This window comes from Salmo salar, chromosome ssa05, assembly GCF_905237065.1.
Source record: "Salmo salar chromosome ssa05, Ssal_v3.1, whole genome shotgun sequence".
Lineage (NCBI taxonomy): Eukaryota > Metazoa > Chordata > Actinopteri > Salmoniformes > Salmonidae > Salmo > Salmo salar.
Window position 1 is genome coordinate 86,157,620 of NC_059446.1, and position 25,011 is coordinate 86,182,630.

The 25,011-nt window shown below is 39.7% G+C and overlaps 2 protein-coding genes across 2 annotated transcripts in view; one reads left to right on the forward strand and one right to left on the reverse strand.

Annotated features, from left to right (window-relative positions):
• Positions 1 to 11,241, reverse strand: part of LOC106574054 (protein Jumonji) — a 181,484-nt gene extending 170,243 nt beyond the window's left edge. Inside the window, exon 1 of the mRNA XM_045719244.1 lies at positions 10,623 to 11,241. Coding sequence (XP_045575200.1) covers positions 10,623 to 10,667 — 45 coding nt within the window. The 5' untranslated portion in view covers positions 10,668 to 11,241. The remainder of the gene's footprint in view (positions 1 to 10,622) is intronic.
• A 2,844-nt stretch (positions 11,242 to 14,085) lies between these two features.
• Positions 14,086 to 24,893, forward strand: LOC106593922 (putative 2-hydroxyacid dehydrogenase SE_1879). The gene is made up of 7 exons (XM_045719245.1): positions 14,086 to 14,173; positions 18,423 to 18,583; positions 19,000 to 19,378; positions 19,610 to 19,781; positions 20,123 to 20,298; positions 20,614 to 20,710; positions 23,757 to 24,893. Exons 2-7 carry the CDS (start codon positions 18,512 to 18,514, stop codon positions 23,908 to 23,910), a joined length of 1,050 nt encoding a protein of 349 aa, XP_045575201.1. The 5' UTR covers positions 14,086 to 14,173; positions 18,423 to 18,511; the 3' UTR covers positions 23,911 to 24,893.
• The last annotated feature ends 118 nt before the right edge of the window (positions 24,894 to 25,011 follow it).

The window sequence follows — 25,011 nt, forward strand, 5'->3', positions numbered from 1 at the left end:
TTGTTTTAGGACAGTCTGGTGTTGATGTTTTAGGACAGTCTGATGTTGATGTTTTAGGACAGTCTGGTGTTGATGTTTTAGGACAGTCTGATGTTAATGTTTTAGGACAGTCTGATGTTGATGTTTTAGGACAGTATAGTGTTGTTGTTTTAGGACAGTCTGGTGTTGATGTTTTAGGACAGTCTGATGTTGATGTTTTAGGACAGTCTGATGTTGATGTTTTAGGACAGTCTGATGTTGATGTTTTAGGACAGTCTGAAGTTTTAGAACAGTATGGTGTTGATGTTTTAGGACAGTCTGATGTTAATGTTTTAGGACAGTCTGATGTTGATGTTTTAGGACAGTCTGAGGTTTTAGAACAGTATGGTGTTGATGTTTGAGGACAGTCTGATGTTGATGTTTTAGGACAGTCTGATGTTGATATTTTAGGATAGGCTGAAGTTTTAGAACAGTATGGTGTTGGTGTTTAAGGACAGTCTGATGTTGACGTTTTAGGCCAGTCTGATGTTGATATTTTAGGATAGGCTGAAGTTTTAGAACAGTCTGGTGTTGATGTTTTAGGACAGTCTGATGTTGATGTTTTAGGACAGTCTGATGTTAATGTTTTAGGACAGTCTGATGTTGATGTTTTAGGACAGTATGGTGTTGTTGTTTTAGGACAGTATGGTGTTGTTGTTTTAGGACAGTCTGATGTTAATGTTTTAGGACAGTCTGATGTTGATGTTTTAGGACAGTATAGTGTTGTTGTTTTAGGACAGTCTGGTGTTGATGTTTTAGGACAGTCTGATGTTGATGTTTTAGGACAGTCTGATGTTGATGTTTTAGGACAGTCTGAAGTTTTAGAACAGTATGGTGTTGATGTTTTAGGACAGTCTGATGTTCATGTTTTAGGACAGTCTGATGTTGATGTTTTAGGACAGTCTGAGGTTTTAGAACAGTATGGTGTTGATGTTTGAGGACAGTCTGATGTTGATGTTTTAGGACAGTCTGATGTTGATATTTTAGGATAGGCTGAAGTTTTAGAACAGTATGGTGTTGGTGTTTAAGGACAGTCTGATGTTGACGTTTTAGGCCAGTCTGATGTTGATATTTTAGGACAGGCTGAAGTTTTAGAACAGTCTGGTGTTGATGTTTTAGGACAGTCTGATGTTGATGTTTTAGGACAGTCTGATGTTGATGTTTTAGGACAGTCTGATGTTGATGTTTTAGGACAGTCTGATGTTGATGTTTTACGACAGTCTGATGTTGATGTTTTAGGCCAGTCTTATGTTAATGTTTTAGGATAGTCTGCTGTTTTGGGACAGTCTGATGTTAATGTTTTAGGACAGTCTGATGTTGATGTTTTAGGACAGTAAGGTGTTGTTGTTTTTGTATAGTCTATTGTTGATGTTTTAGGACAGTCTGAAGTTTTAGGACAGTATAGTGTTGTTGTTTTAGGACAGTCTTATTTTGATGTTTTAGGACAGTCTGGTGTTGATGTTTTAGGACAGTCTGGTGTTGATGTTTTAGGACAGTATAGTGTTGTTGTTTTAGGACAGTCTGGTGTTGATGTTTTAGGACAGTCTGAAGTTTTTGAACAGTATGATGTTGATGTTTTAGGACAGTCTGATGTTGATGTTTTAGGACAGTATAGTGTTGTTGTTTTAGGACAGTCTGGTGTTGATGTTTTAGGACAGTCTGATGTTGATGTTTTAGGACAGTCTGGTGTTGATGTTTTAGGACAGTATAGTGTTGTTGTTTTAGGACAGTCTGGTGTTGATGTTTTAGGACAGTCTGAAGTTTTTGAACAGTATGGTGTTGATGTTTTAGGCCAGACTGATGTTGATGTTTTAGGACAGTCTGAAGTTTTAGAACAGTATGGTGTTGATGTTTTAGGACAGTCTGATGTTGATGTTTTAGGACAGTCTGATGTTTTAGGACAGTCTGATGTTGATGTTTTACGACAGTCTGATGTTGATGTTTTAGGACAGTCTTATGTTGATGTTTTAGGATAGTCTGCTGTTTTGGGAGAGTCTGATGTTAATGTTTTAGGACAGTCTGATGTTGATGTTTTAGGACAGTCTGATGTTAATGCTTTAGGACAGTGTGGTGTTGTTGTGTTAGGACAATCTAATGTTGATGTTTTAGGACAGTCTTATGTTGATGTTTTAAGACAGTCTGATGTTGATGTTTTAGGACAGTCTGAAGTTTTAGAACAGTATGGTGTTGATGTTTTAGGACAGTCTGATGTTGATGTTTTAGGACAGTCTGCTGTTGATGTTTTAGGACAGTCTGAAGTTTTAGAACAGTATAGTGTTGTTGTTTTTGGACAGTCTGATGTTAATGTTTTAGGACAGTGTGGTGTTGTTGTGTTAGGACAATCTGATGTTGATGTTTTAGGACAGTCTGCTGTTGATGTTTTAGGACAGTCTGAAGTTTTAGAACAGTATGGTGTTGATGTTTTAGGACAGTCTGATGTTGATGTTTTAGGACAGTCTGTTGTTGATGTTTTAGGACAGTCTGATGTTGATGTTTTAGGACAGTCTGATGTTTTAGGACAGTCTGGTGTTGATGTTTTAGAACAGTATGGTGTTGATGTTTTAGGACAGTCTGAGGTTTTTGAACAGTATGGTGTTGATGTTTTAGAACAGTCTGATGTTGATGTTTTAGGACAGTCTGAAGTTTTTGAACAGTATGGTGTTGATGTTTTAGAACAGTATGGTGTTGATGTTTTAGGGCAGTCTGATGTTGATGTTTTAGGAGAGTCCGATGTTTTAGGACAGTCTGGTGTTGATGTTTGAGGAGAGTCTGAAGTTTTTGAACAGTATGGTGTTGATGTTTTAGGACAGACTGATGTTGATGTTTTAGGACAGTCTGATGTTGATGTTTTAGGACAGTCTGATGTAGATGTTTTAGGACAGTTTGACGTTTTAGAACAGTATGGTGTTGATGTTTTAGGACAGTCTGATGTTGATGTTTTAGGACAGTCTGCTGTTGATGTTTTAGGACAGTCTGAAGTTTTAGAACAGTATGGTGTTGTTGTTTTAGGACAGTATGGTGTTGTTGTTTTAGGACAGTCTGATGTTAATGTTTTAGGACAGTCTGATGTTGATGTTTTAGGACAGTATAGTGTTGTTGTTTTAGGACAGTCTGGTGTTGATGTTTTAGGACAGTCTGATGTTGATGTTTTAGGACAGTCTGATGTTGATGTTTTAGGACAGTCTGAAGTTTTAGAACAGTATGGTGTTGATGTTTTAGGACAGTCTGATGTTAATGTTTTAGGACAGTCTGATGTTGATGTTTTAGGACAGTCTGAGGTTTTAGAACAGTATGGTGTTGATGTTTGAGGACAGTCTGATGTTGATGTTTTAGGACAGTCTGATGTTGATATTTTAGGATAGGCTGAAGTTTTAGAACAGTATGGTGTTGGTGTTTAAGGACAGTCTGATGTTGACGTTTTAGGCCAGTCTGATGTTGATATTTTAGGATAGGCTGAAGTTTTAGAACAGTCTGGTGTTGATGTTTTAGGACAGTCTGATGTTGATGTTTTAGGACAGTCTGATGTTGATGTTTTAGGACAGTCTGATGTTGATGTTTTAGGACAGTCTGATGTTGATGTTTTACGACAGTCTGATGTTGATGTTTTAGGCCAGTCTTATGTTAATGTTTTAGGATAGTCTGCTGTTTTGGGACAGTCTGATGTTAATGTTTTAGGACAGTCTGATGTTGATGTTTTAGGACAGTAAGGTGTTGTTGTTTTTGTATAGTCTATTGTTGATGTTTTAGGACAGTCTGAAGTTTTAGGACAGTATAGTGTTGTTGTTTTAGGACAGTCTTATTTTGATGTTTTAGGACAGTCTGGTGTTGATGTTTTAGGACAGTCTGGTGTTGATGTTTTAGGACAGTCTGATGTTGATGTTTTAGGACAGTCTGATGTTGATGTTTTAGGACAGTATAGTGTTGTTGTTTTAGGACAGTCTGGTGTTGATGTTTTAGGACAGTCTGAAGTTTTTGAACAGTATGATGTTGATGTTTTAGGACAGTCTGATGTTGATGTTTTAGGACAGTATAGTGTTGTTGTTTTAGGACAGTCTGGTGTTGATGTTTTAGGACAGTCTGATGTTGATGTTTTAGGACAGTCTGATGTTGATGTTTTAGGACAGTATAGTGTTGTTGTTTTAGGACAGTCTGGTGTTGATGTTTTAGGACAGTCTGAAGTTTTTGAACAGTATGGTGTTGATGTTTTAGGACAGTCTGATGTTGATGTTTTAGGACAGTCTGATGTTTTAGGACAGTCTGATGTTGATGTTTTACGACAGTCTGATGTTGATGTTTTAGGACAGTCTTATGTTGATGTTTTAGGATAGTCTGCTGTTTTGGGAGAGTCTGATGTTAATGTTTTAGGACAGTCTGATGTTGATGTTTTAGGACAGTCTGATGTTAATGCTTTAGGACAGTGTGGTGTTGTTGTGTTAGGACAATCTAATGTTGATGTTTTAGGACAGTCTTATGTTGATGTTTTAAGACAGTCTGATGTTGATGTTTTAGGACAGTCTGAAGTTTTAGAACAGTATGGTGTTGATGTTTTAGGACAGTCTGATGTTGATGTTTTAGGACAGTCTGCTGTTGATGTTTTAGGACAGTCTGAAGTTTTAGAACAGTATGGTGTTGTTGTTTTTGGACAGTCTGATGTTAATGTTTTAGGACAGTGTGGTGTTGTTGTGTTAGGACAATCTGATGTTGATGTTTTAGGACAGTCTGCTGTTGATGTTTTAGGACAGTCTGAAGTTTTAGAACAGTATGGTGTTGATGTTTTAGGACAGTCTGATGTTGATGTTTTAGGACAGTCTGTTGTTGATGTTTTAGGACAGTCTGATGTTGATGTTTTAGGACAGTCTGATGTTTTAGGACAGTCTGGTGTTGATGTTTTAGAACAGTATGGTGTTGATGTTTTAGGACAGTCTGATGTTGATGTTTTAGGACAGTCTGAGGTTTTTGAACAGTATGGTGTTGATGTTTTAGAACAGTCTGATGTTGATGTTTTAGGACAGTCTGAAGTTTTTTGAACAGTATGGTGTTGATGTTTTAGAACAGTATGGTGTTGATGTTTTAGGGCAGTCTGATGTTGATGTTTTAGGAGAGTCTGGTGTTGATGTTTGAGGACAGTCTGAAGTTTTTGAACAGTATGGTGTTGATGTTTTAGGACAGACTGATGTTGATGTTTTAGGACAGTCTGATGTTGATGTTTTAGGACAGTAAGGTGTTGTTGTTTTTGTATAGTCTATTGTTGATGTTTTAGGACAGTCTGAAGTTTTAGGACAGTATAGTGTTGTTGTTTTAGGACAGTCTTATTTTGATGTTTTAGGACAGTCTGGTGTTGATGTTTTAGGACAGTCTGGTGTTGATGTTTTAGGACAGTCTGATGTTGATGTTTTAGGACAGTCTGATGTTGATGTTTTAGGACAGTATAGTGTTGTTGTTTTAGGACAGTCTGGTGTTGATGTTTTAGGACAGTCTGAAGTTTTTGAACAGTATGATGTTGATGTTTTAGGACAGTCTGATGTTGATGTTTTAGGACAGTATAGTGTTGTTGTTTTAGGACAGTCTGGTGTTGATGTTTTAGGACAGTCTGATGTTGATGTTTTAGGACAGTCTGATGTTGATGTTTTAGGACAGTATAGTGTTGTTGTTTTAGGACAGTCTGGTGTTGATGTTTTAGGACAGTCTGAAGTTTTTGAACAGTATGGTGTTGATGTTTTAGGCCAGACTGATGTTGATGTTTTAGGACAGTCTGAAGTTTTAGAACAGTATGGTGTTGATGTTTTAGGACAGTCTGATGTTGATGTTTTAGGACAGTCTGATGTTTTAGGACAGTCTGATGTTGATGTTTTACGACAGTCTGATGTTGATGTTTTAGGACAGTCTTATGTTGATGTTTTAGGATAGTCTGCTGTTTTGGGAGAGTCTGATGTTAATGTTTTAGGACAGTCTGATGTTGATGTTTTAGGACAGTCTGATGTTAATGCTTTAGGACAGTGTGGTGTTGTTGTGTTAGGACAATCTAATGTTGATGTTTTAGGACAGTCTTATGTTGATGTTTTAAGACAGTCTGATGTTGATGTTTTAGGACAGTCTGAAGTTTTAGAACAGTATGGTGTTGATGTTTTAGGACAGTCTGATGTTGATGTTTTAGGACAGTCTGCTGTTGATGTTTTAGGACAGTCTGAAGTTTTAGAACAGTATGGTGTTGTTGTTTTTGGACAGTCTGATGTTAATGTTTTAGGACAGTGTGGTGTTGTTGTGTTAGGACAATCTGATGTTGATGTTTTAGGACAGTCTGCTGTTGATGTTTTAGGACAGTCTGAAGTTTTAGAACAGTATGGTGTTGATGTTTTAGGACAGTCTGATGTTGATGTTTTAGGACAGTCTGTTGTTGATGTTTTAGGACAGTCTGATGTTGATGTTTTAGGACAGTCTGATGTTTTAGGACAGTCTGGTGTTGATGTTTTAGAACAGTATGGTGTTGATGTTTTAGGACAGTCTGATGTTGATGTTTTAGGACAGTCTGAGGTTTTTGAACAGTATGGTGTTGATGTTTTAGAACAGTCTGATGTTGATGTTTTAGGACAGTCTGAAGTTTTTGAACAGTATGGTGTTGATGTTTTAGAACAGTATGGTGTTGATGTTTTAGGGCAGTCTGATGTTGATGTTTTAGGAGAGTCTGGTGTTGATGTTTGAGGACAGTCTGAAGTTTTTGAACAGTATGGTGTTGATGTTTTAGGACAGACTGATGTTGATGTTTTAGGACAGTCTGATGTTGATGTTTTAGGACAGTCTGATGTAGATGTTTTAGGACAGTTTGACGTTTTAGAACAGTATGGTGTTGATGTTTTAGGACAGTCTGATGTTGATGTTTTAGGACAGTCTGCTGTTGATGTTTTAGGACAGTCTGAAGTTTTAGAACAGTATGGTGTTGTTGTTTTTGGGCAGTCTGATGTTAATGTTTTAGGACAGTGTGGTGTTGTTGTGTTAGGACAATCTGATGTTGATGTTTTAGGACAGTCTGCTGTTGATGTTTTAGGACAGTCTGAAGTTTTAGAACAGTATGGTGTTGATGTTTTAGGACAGTCTGATGTAGATGTTTTAGGACAGTTTGACGTTTTAGAACAGTCTGATGTTGATGTTTTAGGACAGTCTGATGTTGGTGTTTTAGGACAGTCTAATGTTGATGTTTTAGGACAGTCTGATGTTGATGTTTTAGGACAGCCTGATGTTGACGTTTTAGTACAGTCCAGTGTTGATGTTTTAGGGCAGTCTGATGTTGATGTTTTAGGAGAGTCCGATGTTTTAGGACAGTCTGGTGTTGATGTTTGAGGACAGTCTGAAGTTTTTGAACAGTATGGTGTTGATGTTTTAGGACAGACTGATGTTGATGTTTTAGGACAGTCTGATGTTGATGTTTTAGGACAGTCTGATGTAGATGTTTTAGGACAGTTTGACGTTTTAGAACAGTATGGTGTTGATGTTTTAGGACAGTCTGATGTTGATGTTTTAGGACAGTCTGCTGTTGATGTTTTAGGACAGTCTGAAGTTTTAGAACAGTATGGTGTTGTTGTTTTAGGACAGTATGGTGTTGTTGTTTTAGGACAGTCTGATGTTAATGTTTTAGGACAGTCTGATGTTGATGTTTTAGGACAGTATAGTGTTGTTGTTTTAGGACAGTCTGGTGTTGATGTTTTAGGACAGTCTGATGTTAATGTTTTAGGACAGTCTGATGTTGATGTTTTAGGACAGTCTGAGGTTTTAGAACAGTATGGTGTTGATGTTTGAGGACAGTCTGATGTTGATGTTTTAGGACAGTCTGATGTTGATATTTTAGGATAGGCTGAAGTTTTAGAACAGTATGGTGTTGGTGTTTAAGGACAGTCTGATGTTGACGTTTTAGGCCAGTCTGATGTTGATATTTTAGGATAGGCTGAAGTTTTAGAACAGTCTGGTGTTGATGTTTTAGGACAGTCTGATGTTGATGTTTTAGGACAGTCTGATGTTGATGTTTTAGGACAGTCTGATGTTGATGTTTTAGGACAGTCTGATGTTGATGTTTTACGACAGTCTGATGTTGATGTTTTAGGCCAGTCTTATGTTAATGTTTTAGGATAGTCTGCTGTTTTGGGACAGTCTGATGTTAATGTTTTAGGACAGTCTGATGTTGATGTTTTAGGACAGTAAGGTGTTGTTGTTTTTGTATAGTCTATTGTTGATGTTTTAGGACAGTCTGAAGTTTTAGGACAGTATAGTGTTGTTGTTTTAGGACAGTCTTATTTTGATGTTTTAGGACAGTCTGGTGTTGATGTTTTAGGACAGTCTGGTGTTGATGTTTTAGGACAGTCTGATGTTGATGTTTTAGGACAGTCTGATGTTGATGTTTTAGGACAGTATAGTGTTGTTGTTTTAGGACAGTCTGGTGTTGATGTTTTAGGACAGTCTGAAGTTTTTGAACAGTATGATGTTGATGTTTTAGGACAGTCTGATGTTGATGTTTTAGGACAGTATAGTGTTGTTGTTTTAGGACAGTCTGGTGTTGATGTTTTAGGACAGTCTGATGTTGATGTTTTAGGACAGTCTGATGTTGATGTTTTAGGACAGTATAGTGTTGTTGTTTTAGGACAGTCTGGTGTTGATGTTTTAGGACAGTCTGAAGTTTTTGAACAGTATGGTGTTGATGTTTTAGGCCAGACTGATGTTGATGTTTTAGGACAGTCTGAAGTTTTAGAACAGTATGGTGTTGATGTTTTAGGACAGTCTGATGTTGATGTTTTAGGACAGTCTGATGTTTTAGGACAGTCTGATGTTGATGTTTTACGACAGTCTGATGTTGATGTTTTAGGACAGTCTTATGTTGATGTTTTAGGATAGTCTGCTGTTTTGGGAGAGTCTGATGTTAATGTTTTAGGACAGTCTGATGTTGATGTTTTAGGACAGTCTGATGTTAATGCTTTAGGACAGTGTGGTGTTGTTGTGTTAGGACAATCTAATGTTGATGTTTTAGGACAGTCTTATGTTGATGTTTTAAGACAGTCTGATGTTGATGTTTTAGGACAGTCTGAAGTTTTAGAACAGTATGGTGTTGATGTTTTAGGACAGTCTGATGTTGATGTTTTAGGACAGTCTGCTGTTGATGTTTTAGGACAGTCTGAAGTTTTAGAACAGTATGGTGTTGTTGTTTTTGGACAGTCTGATGTTAATGTTTTAGGACAGTGTGGTGTTGTTGTGTTAGGACAATCTGATGTTGATGTTTTAGGACAGTCTGCTGTTGATGTTTTAGGACAGTCTGAAGTTTTAGAACAGTATGGTGTTGATGTTTTAGGACAGTCTGTTGTTGATGTTTTAGGACAGTCTGATGTTGATGTTTTAGGACAGTCTGATGTTTTAGGACAGTCTGGTGTTGATGTTTTAGAACAGTATGGTGTTGATGTTTTAGGACAGTCTGATGTTGATGTTTTAGGACAGTCTGAGGTTTTTGAACAGTATGGTGTTGATGTTTTAGAACAGTCTGATGTTGATGTTTTAGGACAGTCTGAAGTTTTTGAACAGTATGGTGTTGATGTTTTAGAACAGTATGGTGTTGATGTTTTAGGGCAGTCTGATGTTGATGTTTTAGGAGAGTCTGGTGTTGATGTTTTAGGACAGTCTGAAGTTTTTGAACAGTATGGTGTTGATGTTTTAGGACAGACTGATGTTGATGTTTTAGGACAGTCTGATGTTGATGTTTTAGGACAGTCTGATGTAGATGTTTTAGGACAGTTTGACGTTTTAGAACAGTATGGTGTTGATGTTTTAGGACAGTCTGATGTTGATGTTTTAGGACAGTCTGCTGTTGATGTTTTAGGACAGTCTGAAGTTTTAGAACAGTATGGTGTTGTTGTTTTTGGGCAGTCTGATGTTAATGTTTTAGGACAGTGTGGTGTTGTTGTGTTAGGACAATCTGATGTTGATGTTTTAGGACAGTCTGCTGTTGATGTTTTAGGACAGTCTGAAGTTTTAGAACAGTATGGTGTTGATGTTTTAGGACAGTCTGATGTAGATGTTTTAGGACAGTTTGACGTTTTAGAACAGTCTGATGTTGATGTTTTAGGACAGTCTGATGTTGGTGTTTTAGGACAGTCTGATGTTGATGTTTTAGGACAGTCTGATGTTGATGTTTTAGGACAGCCTGATGTTGACGTTTTAGTACAGTCCAGTGTTGATGTTTTAGGACAGTCTGATGAGGATGTTTTAGTACAGTCCAGTGTTGATGTTTTAGAACAGTCTGGTGTTGATGTTTTAGGACAGTCTGAAGTTTTAGAACAGTCTGATGTTGATGTTTTAGGACAGTCTGATGTTGATGTTTTAGGACAGTCTGATGTTGATGTTTTAGGACAGTCTGATGTTGATGTTTTAGGACAGTCTGATGTTGATGTTTTAGGACAGTCTGGAGTTTTAGAACAGTCTGATGTTGATGTTTTAGGACAGAAAAAATAACATGAAACCAATATGTAAACACACTAATACCTACCACACAGTTTGAATGACGTTATCCATTAGCAAGAGAGAAGTTCAGGAACGATATTATGCATTTCAGAACACATTTAGAAAATACTTACGTATTTCTTCTGTATGATGTTCCTTTTGGGTCTGTCTTTACTCATCCTGCAAACCGGATTGGGTCGGTTAAACACCGAATAGCCACATGTATATCCTTTTTTAGAACATGCAATTATTTAAATCCCGTGGTGTGATCCAGCGAGGTGGCAGTGTCTTTATCCCCACTCTCTCCCTCTCTCTCTCTCACGCTGTCTCTACTTCCCTTCTCGCTGAGTCGCCTGGGAGAGAAATTCCAATTTTGCAATCCACGGCAAGAAACACAAATTTAAACACCCACAAAATCACGGCGTTATAACATATGCATAACAACGAACCCGACAATCTCCCATTATGCGAATGAAAAGGGAATGTATCCTGGATATCCTCGAGGCACAAATCAAACACGCTTTGAGGGCCCAGCAGATTCCGTGTTGAAGAATATCACAGACGGGAGTTAAAAGGTACAAAAAAATGCTCCCCCCCCAAAAAATAAAAATACATGTCAATACAAAATCCAGAAACACGTTTCAGCGGTGTCTGCCAGACGACGAGTTAACTCTCCCACACCGCTAGTAATGGTAACGGCATGGGTTTATCTGCAGTGTCTTCCTACCGCGATAGACCGGGGAATATGCCCCAGCGGTGAGTATCGAGGAATACAGTACCACGTTAGGGACTGGGTGAAAATACAAGCACAGTCATCTGACGTGAGGAGCAATGTCGCGTTACATCCCTCGAAGATCCACGGGCGGGCCTCCTAAATGATTTCCATATCAATAAATAACATTTACAATGCAATATACTATATTATTGTAATGTTCCTTTATTCATCATTTAAAATGTATTAAAATAGGCCTATCATTAAAGACTGCACACATAATAACCAAGTTAGAAATACAGCAATGTAAGCACATTGTAATTATATGGTCACAATATTTTTACCATAAGAATTACAACGTTTATTTTTTGAGTTGCAGAACAAGGGCTACACAGTCTATATATGTATAGATGTGAGTGTGAGATAAGAATGCTACAGGAGTGATATTGAGTCTGGTGCATGGTGTCAAATAAGAAACTGGAAGGAATGGGATGTCCAACACCTATTGAAATCCCTCTGACCAACAGACAAGAACGAGAGAGAGATTATTGTTTATTTCACTTTGTTAATTATCTATTTCACTTGCTTTGGCAATGTGAACATACATTTCCCATGCCAATAAAGCCCTTGAATTGAATTGAATTGAGAGAGAGAGAGAGAGAGAGAGAGAGAGAGAGAGAGAGAATCGTTATGTAGCCATAATATGACATTTGAAATGTCTCTATTCCTCTGAAACTTTTGTGAGTGTAATGTTTACTGTTAATTATGATTGTTTATTTCACTTTTGTTTATTATCTATTTCACCTGCTATGGCCATGTAAACATATGTTTCCCATACCAATAAAGCCCTTAAATGTAATTGGATTGAGAGAGAAGGAGAGAGAGAGTATGAAAGAGAGGGAGAGGGGGGGAGAGAGAGGGGGGAGATAGAGAGGGTGGGGGAGAGAGAGACTAATGCAGGGGTGGAGTCATGTCTCTCTGCAGGAATAAACTGAGAAGGAAAGTACATGCAGCTGCATGAGAACAATGCTAAAGAAAGTTTGGCAGGTCCTCAAAGCCTGTCTAAATGAGACCTTAGTTTACATTTCTAAATTAGAAACAGAGAGCCTACTGTTAGACTCTATATTCACATTCTAATGGTTTCACTGGTGTATTTAAAGTGTGTGTGTGTGTGGGGGGGGTGACAGGATGGTTGGTGATATTTGTCACGGCGACTTGATTTCAAGTGAATAGGCTAAGGTGGACCCCTCATTACAATCATGTGAACTGGTGTTTAGACTTGAGTTGATAAATGATCTGGTAGTCAGCCTCTAAAGGGCCACTGACTGGAGCTGATGCAGAATTCATTAGGCCCTGCAGTCAACCACATCCTTACACTCAACTGACCATTATCCCTCGCTATAAATGGGTAATATAAACTGCATTCCAAATGACACCCTATTCCCAAATAGTGCACTACATTCCACCAGAGTCCTATGAGCTTTGGTCAAAAGTAGTGCACTATAAAGGAAATGCGGTGCCATTTGGGACGGGTCCAAAGAAGCACTTTGATTTACAAGCATCTAGACTGATCACTGCAGGAGTCCCTCCAGTTTTTTGTATTATATTTCAGAATCCCAATACATTCCTGTATGTTTTCTCAGGGGCTTTTGAGACAAGAATCTAGCCGTGGCCCAAGGCCATACACACATTACTAATATGTTACAGTCATATTTTATTTAGTTTGATGTTGAGCTTTGCCTTTTTATACAACACAAACCCTCTTGTGATTTATAGACTAGTTTCAGCAGCATCATTAGAGGGACTGTTGTCCTTCAACGCTGATTTAAAGCATGTTGTTTTCCATTTGTAGAGATAAACTTTTAGTGTTGTAAAGCTGTGTTATTCTATAGTAGGCCTCAGACCAACAGTATGGGTTTTACAGGACCTTTACTGTCTGTCTACAGACACAGTCCTTCAGGGCTTACATCTGGGGCCTGACTATACTGACAGGGCCTTTACTGTCTGTCTACAGACACAGTCCTTCAGGGCTTACATCTGGGGCCTGACTATACTGACAGGGCCTTTACTGTCTGTCTACAGACACAGTCCTTCAGGGCTTACATCTGGGGCCTGACTATACTGACAGGGCCTCTTAAAACCCCCAGGAACCACCATTCAAGCCCCTTCAGCCCATAGAAAGATATTTCACCACCCTTCTATAAGAGACTAATGTTGTGTCCCAAATGGCACCCTATTCCCTATGTAGTGCACTACTTTTGACGAGAGGCTTGGGCCCCAAGCCCAGAAGACCATAGGGGGGATTGGACACCTGCATTAATTATGGGGCCGACACAGGGGTGACTGACTGGGGCCAGGCTGTCACTGAACCAACTGGCAAAAGGAAGGGAGGAGCCATGTAGGGAACTAGAGCTGCCTCTCACTTCTGAATGGTTGCATCCCGATTTTGCACCCTTTTCCAGGAGTGTGCACTTGCACACTCTTCACGTCGTCAGGGGTTTAAAGCATAGGATTGGGGCAAGCATTTGGGCTAGAGAAAGTTTCCATACACAAATCATTTCGTTTACAATCCACGAAGGGAAATAAACGAGTGATAGGAATAGCAGGTGTGTGAATTCATAAGGTTTTACATGGCATGTTAGGTATGAGGCACAAGGGCCCAAACAGGTTAACGGAAATGAGTTGCATCAGTTTGACTAAAAGAAGACTCAAATCCAATTGTATTTGTCACATGCGCCGAATACAACAGGTGTAGACCTTACCTTAAAATGCTTACTTAAAAACCCTTAACCAACAATGCAGTTTTAAGAAAATAGAGTTAAGAAAATATTTATTTTAGTAAAGTATAATATTTACTCAGTCATTCATTCAGTCATTCACTCAGTAAATCACTTAGTCATTCATTCTTGGAAAAGTAAGGAAGTGTCAGCGAATGCTAGGAGTGGTGGTAGGAGTCAGGCGCAGAGAGCAGAGGTAAGGAAAACATTTATTTATTCCTTAAAATACAAAAACGTTCGACGCCAACACAACCGGCGTGAAATGCGAAGTGCCCAATTACAACGGTTTCACAGTACGCATATAAAATAATACAAGTAGATCGCCAGCACATCCAAAAACACTCTGACGAAAATAATCCCGCACAAACCTGGGCGGGCTAAACAAACTTAAATAACCATAAATCAAGAGACACAAATAAGGAACAGGTGCAAACAATAAGACATACCAAACGAAAAGGAAAAAGGGATCCGCGGCGGCTAGTAGGCCGGCGACGACGACCGCCGAGCGCCGCCCGAGCAGGCAGGGGAGCCACCTTCGGTGGGATTCGTGACATGAAGGGCAGTATAACATGACCAGAGGAATACTACCGGACCTTTAGCTGATCATTAGACATGAATGAGGCAGATCTCTAGCTCTGTCGGACGTGTACAGTATACCCCCTGCTGGACATATGGACAGGCTTACTGGAACTGGACTTATTTACTTTTAGTCATCTTGGTCATTACAAATAACAAAATAAATACAAATGCAAACTCTGATTCTCATGAAACTAAAAAAAAACACACACAACACACACACACACACACACACACACACACACACACACACACACACACACACACACACACACACACACACACACACACACACACACACACACACACACACACACACACACACACACACACCACAACAGCGTAGCCTAGTGGTTAGAGCATTAGACTAGTAACCGAAAGTTCGAATCCCTGAGCTGACAAGGTACAAATCTGTCGTTCTGCCCTTGAACAAGGCAGTTCCCAGGCTGTCGTTGAAAATAAGTGTGTTCTTAAAACCTCTCTAGGGTATGTGGGACTCAACAGCCAGTGGAATCGAGTGGCGCGATATTCAAATACCTTCAAAATGCTATTACTTCAATTTCTCAAACATATGACTATTTTACACCATTTTAAAGACAGGACGCTCCTTTATCTAACCACATTGTCCGATTTCAAAAAGGCTTTACAACGAAAGCAAAACATTAGATTATGTCAGGAGAGTACCCAGCCAGAAATAATCAGACACCCATTTTTCAAGCTAGCATATAATGTCACAAAAACCAAAACCACAGCTAAATGCAGCACTAACCTTTGATGATCTTCATCAGATGACACTCCTAGGACATTATGTTATACAATACATGCATGTTTTGTTCAATCAAGTTCATATTTATATCACAAACCAGCTTTTACATTAGCATGTGACGTTCAGAACTAGCAAACATACCGAAAACTTCCGGTGAATTTACTAAATTACTCACGATAAACGTTCACAAAAAACATAACAATTATTTTAAGAATTATAGATACAGAACTCCTTTATGCAATCGCGGTGTCAGATTTTAAAATAGCTTTTCGGCAAAAGCACATTTTGCAATATTCTGAGTAGATAGCTCGCCATCACGGGCTAGCTAATTTGACACCCACCAAGTTTGGCACTCACCAAACTCAGATTTACTATAAGAAAAATTGGATTACCTTTGCTGTTCTTCGTCAGAATGCACTCCCAGGACTTCTACTTCATCCACAAATGTTGTTTTGGTTCAAAATAATCCATAGTTATGTTCAAATATCCTCTGTTTTGTTCTTGCGTTCAAGACACTATCAGAACGGTGACGCGGATGCATGTCGTGACAAAAAAATTCAAAATATTCCATTACCGTACTTCGAAGCATGTCAAACGCTGTTTAAAATCAATTTTTATGCGATTTTTCTCGTAAAATAGCGATAATATTCCGACCGGGAGACGTCTTTTTCGTTCAAAGACTGAAAATGTAAAATGGCCTCTTCACGTGCACGCGCCCCTGTCTCATTGTTCTCAGATCAACCGCTATCCAAATGCGCTATTGTTTTTCAGCCTGGGACTGCAAAGTCATCATTCAACGTTCTGGCGCCTTCTGAGAGCCTATGGGAGCCTTAGAAAGTGTCACGTTACAGCAGAGATCCTCTGTTTTCAATAAAGAGAGTATAGAAGGCCAAGAAATGGTCAGAGAGGGCACTTCCTGTACAGAATCTTCTCAGGTTTTGGCCTGCCATATGAGTTCTGTTATACTCACAGACACCATTCAAACAGTTTTAGAAACTTTAGGGTGTTTTCTATCCAAATCAAACAATTATATGCATATTCTAGTTTCTGGGCAGTAGTAATAACCAGATTAAATCGGGTACGTTTTTTATCCGGATGTGAAAATACTGCCCCCTACCCTAGAGAGGTAACTGACTTGCCTAGTTCAGTAAATAAAATTAACCACTTTAGGATTAAGGACATTCTGATGTTAATGTTTTTGGACAGTCTGATGATGGTGTTTTAGGACAGCCTGATGTTGATGTTTTTGGACAGTCTGATGATGGTGTTTTTGGACAGTCTAGTGTTGATGTTTTAGGACAGTCTGATGTTGATGTTTTAGGACAGTCTGCTGTTGATGTTTTAGGACAGTCTGATGAGGATGTTTTAGGACAGTCCAGTGTTGATGTTTTAGGACAGGCCAGTGTTGATGTTTTAGTACAGTCCAGTGTTGATGTTTTAGGACAGTCTGATGAGGATGTTTTAGTACAGTCCAGTGTTGATGTTTTAGTACAGTCCAGTGTTGATGTTTTAGGACAGTCTGATGAGGATGTTTTAGTACAGTCCAGTGTTGATGTTTTAGGACAGTCTGATGTTGATGTTTTAGGACAGTCTGATGATGATGTTTTAGGACAGTCTGATGAGGATGTTTTAGGACAGTCCAGTGTTGATGTTTTAGTACAGTCCAGTGTTGATGTTTTAGGACAGTCTGGTGAGGATGTTTTAGTACAGTCCAGTGTTGATGTTTTAGTACAGTCCAGTGTTGATGTTTTAGGACAGTCTGATGAGGATGTTTTAGTACAGTCCAGTGTTGATTTAGGAAGGTGTTGATGTTTTATTACAGTCCAGTGTTGATGTTTTAGGACAGTCTGATGAGGATGTTTTAGTACAGTCCAGTGTTGATGTTTTAGGACAGTCTGATGAGGATGTTTTAGTACAGTCCAGTGTTGATGTTTTAGGACAGTCTGATGTTGATGTTTTAGGACAGTCTGGTGTTGATGTTTTAGGACAGTCTGATGAGGATGTTTTAGTACAGTCCAGTGTTGATGTTTTAGGACAGTCTGATGAGGATGTTTTAGTACAGTCCAGTGTTGATGTTTTAGTACAGTCCAGTGTTGATGTTTTAGGACAGTCTGATGAGGATGTTTTAGTACAGTCCAGTGTTGATGTTTTAGGACAGTCTGATGATGATGTTTTAGTACAGTCCAGTGTTGATGTTTTAGGACAGTCTGATGAGGATGTTTTAGTACAGTCCAGTGTTGATGTTTTAGTACAGTCCAGTGTTGATGTTTTAGGACAGTCTGATGAGGATGTTTTAGTACAGTCCAGTGTTGATGTTTTAGGACAGGCCGGTGTTGATGTTTTAGTACAGTCCAGTGTTGATGTTTTAGGACAGTCTGATGTTGATGTTTTAGTACAGTCCAGTGTTGATGTTTTAGTACAGTCCAGTGTTGGATGTTTTAGGACAGTCTGATGAGGATGTTTTAGTACAGTCCAGTGTTGATGTTTTAGGACAGTCCGATGTTGATGTTTTAGTACAGTCCAGTGTTGATGTTTTAGGACAGTCTGATGTTGATGTTTTAGGACAGTCTGATGTTGATGTTTTAGTACAGTCCAGTGTTGACGTTTTAGGACAGTCTGATGTTGATGTTTTAGTACAGTCCAGTGTTGATGTTTTAGAACAGTCTGATGTTGATGTTTTAGTACAGTGCAGTGTTGATGTTTTAGGACAGTCTGATGAGGATGTTTTACGACAGTCTGATGATGATGTTTTAGGACAGTCTGATGATTTATTAGGACAGTGATGATGTTTTAGGACAGTCCGATGTTGATGTTTTAGGACAGTCTGATGATGATGTTTTAGGACAGTCTGATGATTTATTAGGACAGTGAGGATGTTTTAGGACAGTCCGATGTTGATGTTTTAGACTTAAAAATGACATGAAGCCAACATGTAAACACACGAATGCCTACCACACACAGTTTGAATGAGGTTATCCATTTCAGAGAGAGAGTTTTAGAACTCTCTCTCGAGTTGATTATCTGTCGCTACATGCTCTGTTATGTAGGACAGAGAGGGTTAGTGCATTAATGTTTGTCTTCCTCCCATTGGCATGTTGTACAGAGCCCTGTGAATATTTCACAGACTAATGCCTCCTTTCATCGGTGAAACGGTAGTGGATTAATCGCGCCTGGCTGTCAGACAGAAACGACATGTTCCATTTGATAAACAGATTGAAGACTCCACTGCTCTCATTTGGAGGAACGCGCACAATATGCCAACTGGTAAGGAAGTGAAATATACTTTTATGATCATGTCTTGACGAAGCAAATGTTTCTTTAGACTATTTTGTTTACGTAGTGACCTCTGAGCTTTGATAGCCTACTGTTGCAGACGAATCTCGACATACAGTAGATTGACCGTTAAACCTGAAGAAAGTTTACTTAAACAGTGAATGATCTTTTGGAAAATTAGAATTGGTTAGAATGCATTTACAATCTGAAATACCTACTCTATTGTATTGTTCTACATTTTGAAACAATTGTGAAAACAGTTGACGATTATAGGATATCCAAAGCGTTCTTCTCCGTTTATTGTTCCATAAACGTTATGTTGAATGCCATTGAAATAGAATGATTAGAATGTATATAGAATATAAATAGAATCATTCAAATGCTATGGTTGATTTATTCTCATTTAGATCAACATGGAGAAGCCCTGCATACTGGCCACTACCTTCGGAGCGCATGGAGGCATCTACAAATGCTTTGCACCAGTTGTCGAGAAACACTTCACCATTATCCCATACGAGACATTCCTGCTAGACCAGAAGAATCTGTCAGAACAGATCAACGCAGTTTTTGTATGGAGCAGTGCCCTGAAGGTTGACAGAGATCTGATGCAGTCTCTGCCTAACCTCAAGGTGGTGGTTAACGGAGGGGTGGGAGTGGACCATCTGGACATACCCATGATCAACAGCTTTGGGGTGAAGGTGTGCAACACCCCTCATGTTGTTGACAACGCCACTGCCGACCTTGGGATGGGTTTGATGCTGGCGTCTGCAAGGAAGATCGTCGAAGGTAGGCCTACTGTATGTCAGAAACTCAGAGTTGGTTGTTTCTCACTCAATCATATAGGGCCAGTTTCCCATACACAGATGAAGTGTAGTTCTGGATTAAGAAAAATGCTCAATAAAGAATCTCCATTGAAAGTGCTTTTTAATCCAGGACTAGTCTTAATCTGTGTCCGGGGGAACCTGCCCATAAAGTGAGAGAATGTAACCCCTTCTATTCCTTATCATATTCCTACAGGTCACCATTACTCCCTAACCCACAACAATGAGGACTTGCCAGAGAGCTCCATGGGTGTGGATGTCAGCGGGGCCACCCTGGGCATCATCGGTATGGGGAGGATAGGATACAAGGTGGCCAGGAGGGCCCAGCCATTTGATATGAAGATCCTCTATCATAACAGGAACCGCAGGTAGTAATAATACATTTTATTTCACACACTTTCCAAACACTCAAAGACACCTTACATCAAAAGTACATCAAATGCAGGTCAAATTAAATCAGCAGGACGTTATTCAATCTAGACAGTAGTATGGCTATGGTTAAGGTTTAGACATTGGTCTGCTGTGTGATTCTGAAAGCTGTTCATTCATTTACTACTAATTTACTTATTCAAACTAAATTAGGATTTAACTTTAAACTCACTGTAACACAGACTCGGTACCCAAACAGACTTCTTTAATCTTTAATTTATTCTAAAGACAATGTGATTGTGGTTTCTTTACTTAGATTTTCATCTTTTTTTCTTTCCAGGAAAGAGGAAGAGAGAGCAGTGGGGGCGATGTACTGTGCCAACATGGAGGATCTGCTCCAACAGTCAGACTTTGTGATGGTGGTGGTGAACCTGTCACCTGCCACCCAGAAACTGATCGGTGCCAAGGAACTAGCCATGATGAAACCCACCAGCACTCTCATCAACATCAGTAGAGGTATGACCAGACCATAGAGTTAGAATAAGTAGAATGGCCCTCCCCATTCAGGTCATTTTGAGTGTCCCCGTAGCAGTAAATCAGTGATTCTATATCTATGGACCAAACACACATAAGACTAAATCCTGACTTGAGATCTATGGGCAGATGAACTTACGACTTTCACGTAAATCATGTATTGATGTAAATTAGAGCATTGTACAAAATGTGAGCCACACACAGAGATCTCAAGTTAGATTCACCCTAAAGTTATTGTGATCAGACTCTAACTCGCCATAACAAATGTAATAAACATTGGAGCATTTGTTTTCACAGGCCTCGTTGTAGACCAAGATGCGTTGGTGGAAGCCCTCCAGAAGAAAGTGATCCGAGCCGCTGCACTGGATGTGACTTATCCTGAACCCCTACCAATGTAAGACTGATACCCTGAACCCCTACCAATGTAAGACTGATACCCTAAACCCCTACCAATGTAAGACTGATACCCTGAACCCCTACCAATGTTAGACTGATAGCCTAAACCCCTACCAATGTAAGACTGATACCCTGAACCCCTACCAATGTTAGACTGATACCCTAAACCCCTACCGATGTTAGACTGATACCCTGAACCCCTACCAATGTAAGGCTGATACCCTGAACCCCTACCAATGTAAGACTGATACCCTGAACCCCTACCAATGTAAGACTGATACCCTGAACCCCATACCAATGTAAGACTGATACCCTGAACCCCTACCAATGTAAGACTGATACCCTGAACCCCATACCAATGTAAGACTGATACCCTGAACCCCTACCAATGTAAGACTGATACCCTGAACCCCTACCGATGTAAGACTGATACCCTGAACCCCTACCAATGTAAGGCTGATACCCTGAACCCCTACCAATGTTAGACTGATACCCTGAACCCCATACCAATGTAAGACTGATACCCTGAACCCCATACCAATGTAAGACTGATACCCTGAACCCCTACCAATGTAAGACTGATACCCTGAACCCCTACCAATGTAAGGCTGATACCCTGAACCCCTACCAATGTAAGACTGATACCCTGAACCCCTACCAATGTAAGACTGATACCCTGAACCCCATACCAATGTAAGACTGATACCCTGAACCCCTACCAATGTAAGACTGATACCCTGAACCCCTACCAATGTAAGACTGATACCCTGAACCCCTACCAATGTTAGACTGATACCCTGAACCCCTACCAATGTTAGACTGATACCCTGAACCCCTACCAATGTAAGACTGATACCCTGAACCCCATACCAATGTAAGACTGATACCCTGAACCCCTACCGATGTTAGACTGATACCCTGAACCCCTACCGATGTTAGACTGATACCCTGAACCCCTACCAATGTAAGACTGATACCCTGAACCCCTACCAATGTAAGACTGATACCCTGAACCCCTACCAATGTAAGACTGATACCCTGAACCCCTACCAATGTAAGACTGATACCCTGAACCCCTACCAATGTAAGACTGATACCCTGAACCCCTACCAATGTAAGACTGATACCCTGAACCCCTACCAATGTAAGACTGATACCCTGAACCCCTACCAATGTAAGACTGATACCCTGAACCCCTACCAATGTTAGACTGATACCCTGAACCCCTACCAATGTTAGACTGATACCCTGAACCCCTACCAATGTAAGACTGATACCCTGAACCCCTACCAATGTTAGACTGATACCCTGAACCCCTACCAATGTTAGACTGATACCCTGAACCCCTACCAATGTAAGACTGATACCCTAAACCCCTACCAATGTAAGACTGATACCCTAAACCCCTACCAATGTTAGACTGATACCCTGAACCCCTACCAATGTTAGACTGATACCCTGAACCCCTACCAATGTAAGACTGATACCCTAAACCCCTACCAATGTAAGACTGATACCCTGAACCCCTACTAATACCCATGTCTATAAAACCTGATGACTCCTTTTAGCCTCCAAGGCCTGTATTCATCAAGCGCTTCAGAGTACTCCATAATGTCAAAGTGAAAATGTTACAAATTAATACAAATTACATAACTAAAATATAGAAAATCCATAAGTATTCACCCCCTTTGTTTGGGCAAGGCTAAATTAGTTCGGAAGTAAAATTTGGCTTAAGAAATCACTTAAGTTATATGGACTCACTCTGTGAGAGTGAGAGGTTGTAGATAGAGGCTGACATGATGTTTTAATGACTACCCCTTCCTCTGTCCCTCATACATACAGCATCTGTAAGGTCACTCAGTCAAGTATTTCAAGCACGGATTCAACTACAAAGACCAGGGAGCTTTTCGAAAGCCTCATAATGAAGGGCAGTGATTGGTAGATGGGTAACAATAACAAATCGGACATTGAATATATCTTAGTCAAGTTAAGAATTATTCTGTGGATGATGTATTAAATCACCCAGACACATCAAAGATGCAGTCGTCCTTCTGAACTGAGCTGCAGGACAGGAAGGAAACTGCTTAGGAATGTCACCATGAGGCCATTGGGAATTTTAAAACAGCTACAGAGCTCAATGGCTGTGATGGGAGAAAACTGAGGATGGATCAACAACATTGTAGTGACTCCACAATAACCTAAATGACAGAGTGAAAAGAAGAAAACAAATATACAGAATACATTTTTTCCAAAACATTCATATTCAGTATATGTATGCAAAAAGGCACTAAAATAATACTGCAACAAAAAAAACATGACAAAGGAATACACTTTTTTGTCCTAAATGCAAAGCCTTATGTTTGGGGCAAGTCCAACACGTCACTGAGTAACTACCTCTTTATTTTCAAGCATGGTGTGGGTATGTTTGACATCGGCAAAGACGGGGTGTTTTTCAGGATGAAAAAAAGCAAGATGGAGCTAAGCACAGGCAAAATCCTAGAGGAAAACCTGCTTCGGCAGGACAATAACCTACAACACAAAGCCAAATCTACCAAGAAGACAGTGAAGGTTCCTGAGTGACCAAGTTACATTTTTGACTTAAATGTCCTTGAAAATCTATGGAAAGACTTGAAAATTGCTGTCTAGCCATGATCCTTGACAGAGCTTGAAGAATTTTGAAAAGAATAGTGGGAAAATATTGCACAACACAGGTGTGCAAAAGCTCTTATGAGACTTACACAGAAAGACTCACAGCTGTAATCGCTGCCAAAGGTGTTTCTAACGTGTATTGACTCAGGGAGGGTGAATACTTATCTAAACAAGGTATATTAGTGTTTTATTTTTCATTCATCTTAAAAATATATATAAAATTGACATTATAGAGTATTTTGCGTAGATCGTTGACAAAAAAAGACATTTCAATCAATTTTAATCCCGCTTTGTAACGCAATGAAATGTGAAGAAATCAAGGGGGGAGGTAGACTTTCTTTAGGCACTGTATAACCCTCAAATTACACATTTCTGTTTTGTTTTTGCCTGGACAGAGGCCACCCCCTTGCTGCTCTTCCAAATGTCATCATCCTGCCCCACATAGGGACCCACTCTGTTGAGACGACGCAGATAATGGTGGAGAAGATGGTGACCAACGCCCTGGCAGTACTAGGAGGGAACCAGCCTCCTGATGAGGTCAAGGTGTAGGTCAGAGAAGTTTCCTCTAGGTACAGATCTAGGATCAGTTTTTATTCCCACAATCCTAACCTGAACCATTAGTGGGCGAAATGCAAAATTTAAAACCAAAATTGGCATCTAGGGGCAACTTCAACTTCCTCAGGAATCGCCCTGGACCCTCCGTGCCAGTTTTAACTAGCTGCCATGCCTTAGAGCAGGGGTGTCAAACATATGGCCCCGGCACACGAGGGGGTCCAATCCGGCCCATGGTGGTTTGAGTAGCCTCAAATATTTAGGAAACATTCATACAGTATCTTGACTGTGTCCAGTTCGCTAATAATCCCTGAAATTAAAGCTACACAGTCAGGGAGCAAATTTCTAAAATGATGGATAAAGGACAATTTTTTCCTCTCACATTTTGACGGCAAGGAAATACAACACACTTTCAGTGCGGCCCTCCGGGGCCCTCGGGGTGCCCCCCTTCCAGCATTGGGGAACATCCCGCGACACGTCTATTTCTATGGGCACAGACCCCCGCACTCCCCCTGCCGACCCCTCAGTTTGGGAACCATTGTTGTAGAAGACCTGCCTTAGAGGGTCCTCACTTCCACGATCACTGATCTAGCAGAATGTGAAAGGAAGGAGGACGATGGGGTAAATCTATCCAGCGGGGATGAAGGAAAGGAGAGGAGGAAAATAAGATATTTAGTATTGAGACTTAGCCACCACAATGCAGCAGAGAAGTCTTCACCACCCACATTAATAAGCACCTAATCATCGCTCCGTACTGGAAAACTCTACATAAGTTATGACAATATAGATAATAAAATGTTGGATAGAAATTGAATATATTGCTTCTCAATGGTGAATATGCCTTCTCAGACAGTACGTGGAAATGTACTGTAATTTATATCACTTCATATTTAACTAATTATAACCACTGATTATAAAGGTTTAGAGCATTATGCATACTGTATTTCTAACTGCACAATAAATAACTTGACAAATCTGTATTATTTTGTGTATTAATGCGTCACAAATATATACATCAAATGTTATAAATATGTAGTAAATCTGAAGCAAAGTTACAAGATATTTAGTAGTCCAATGTAATCAATCCCTACAGCACTT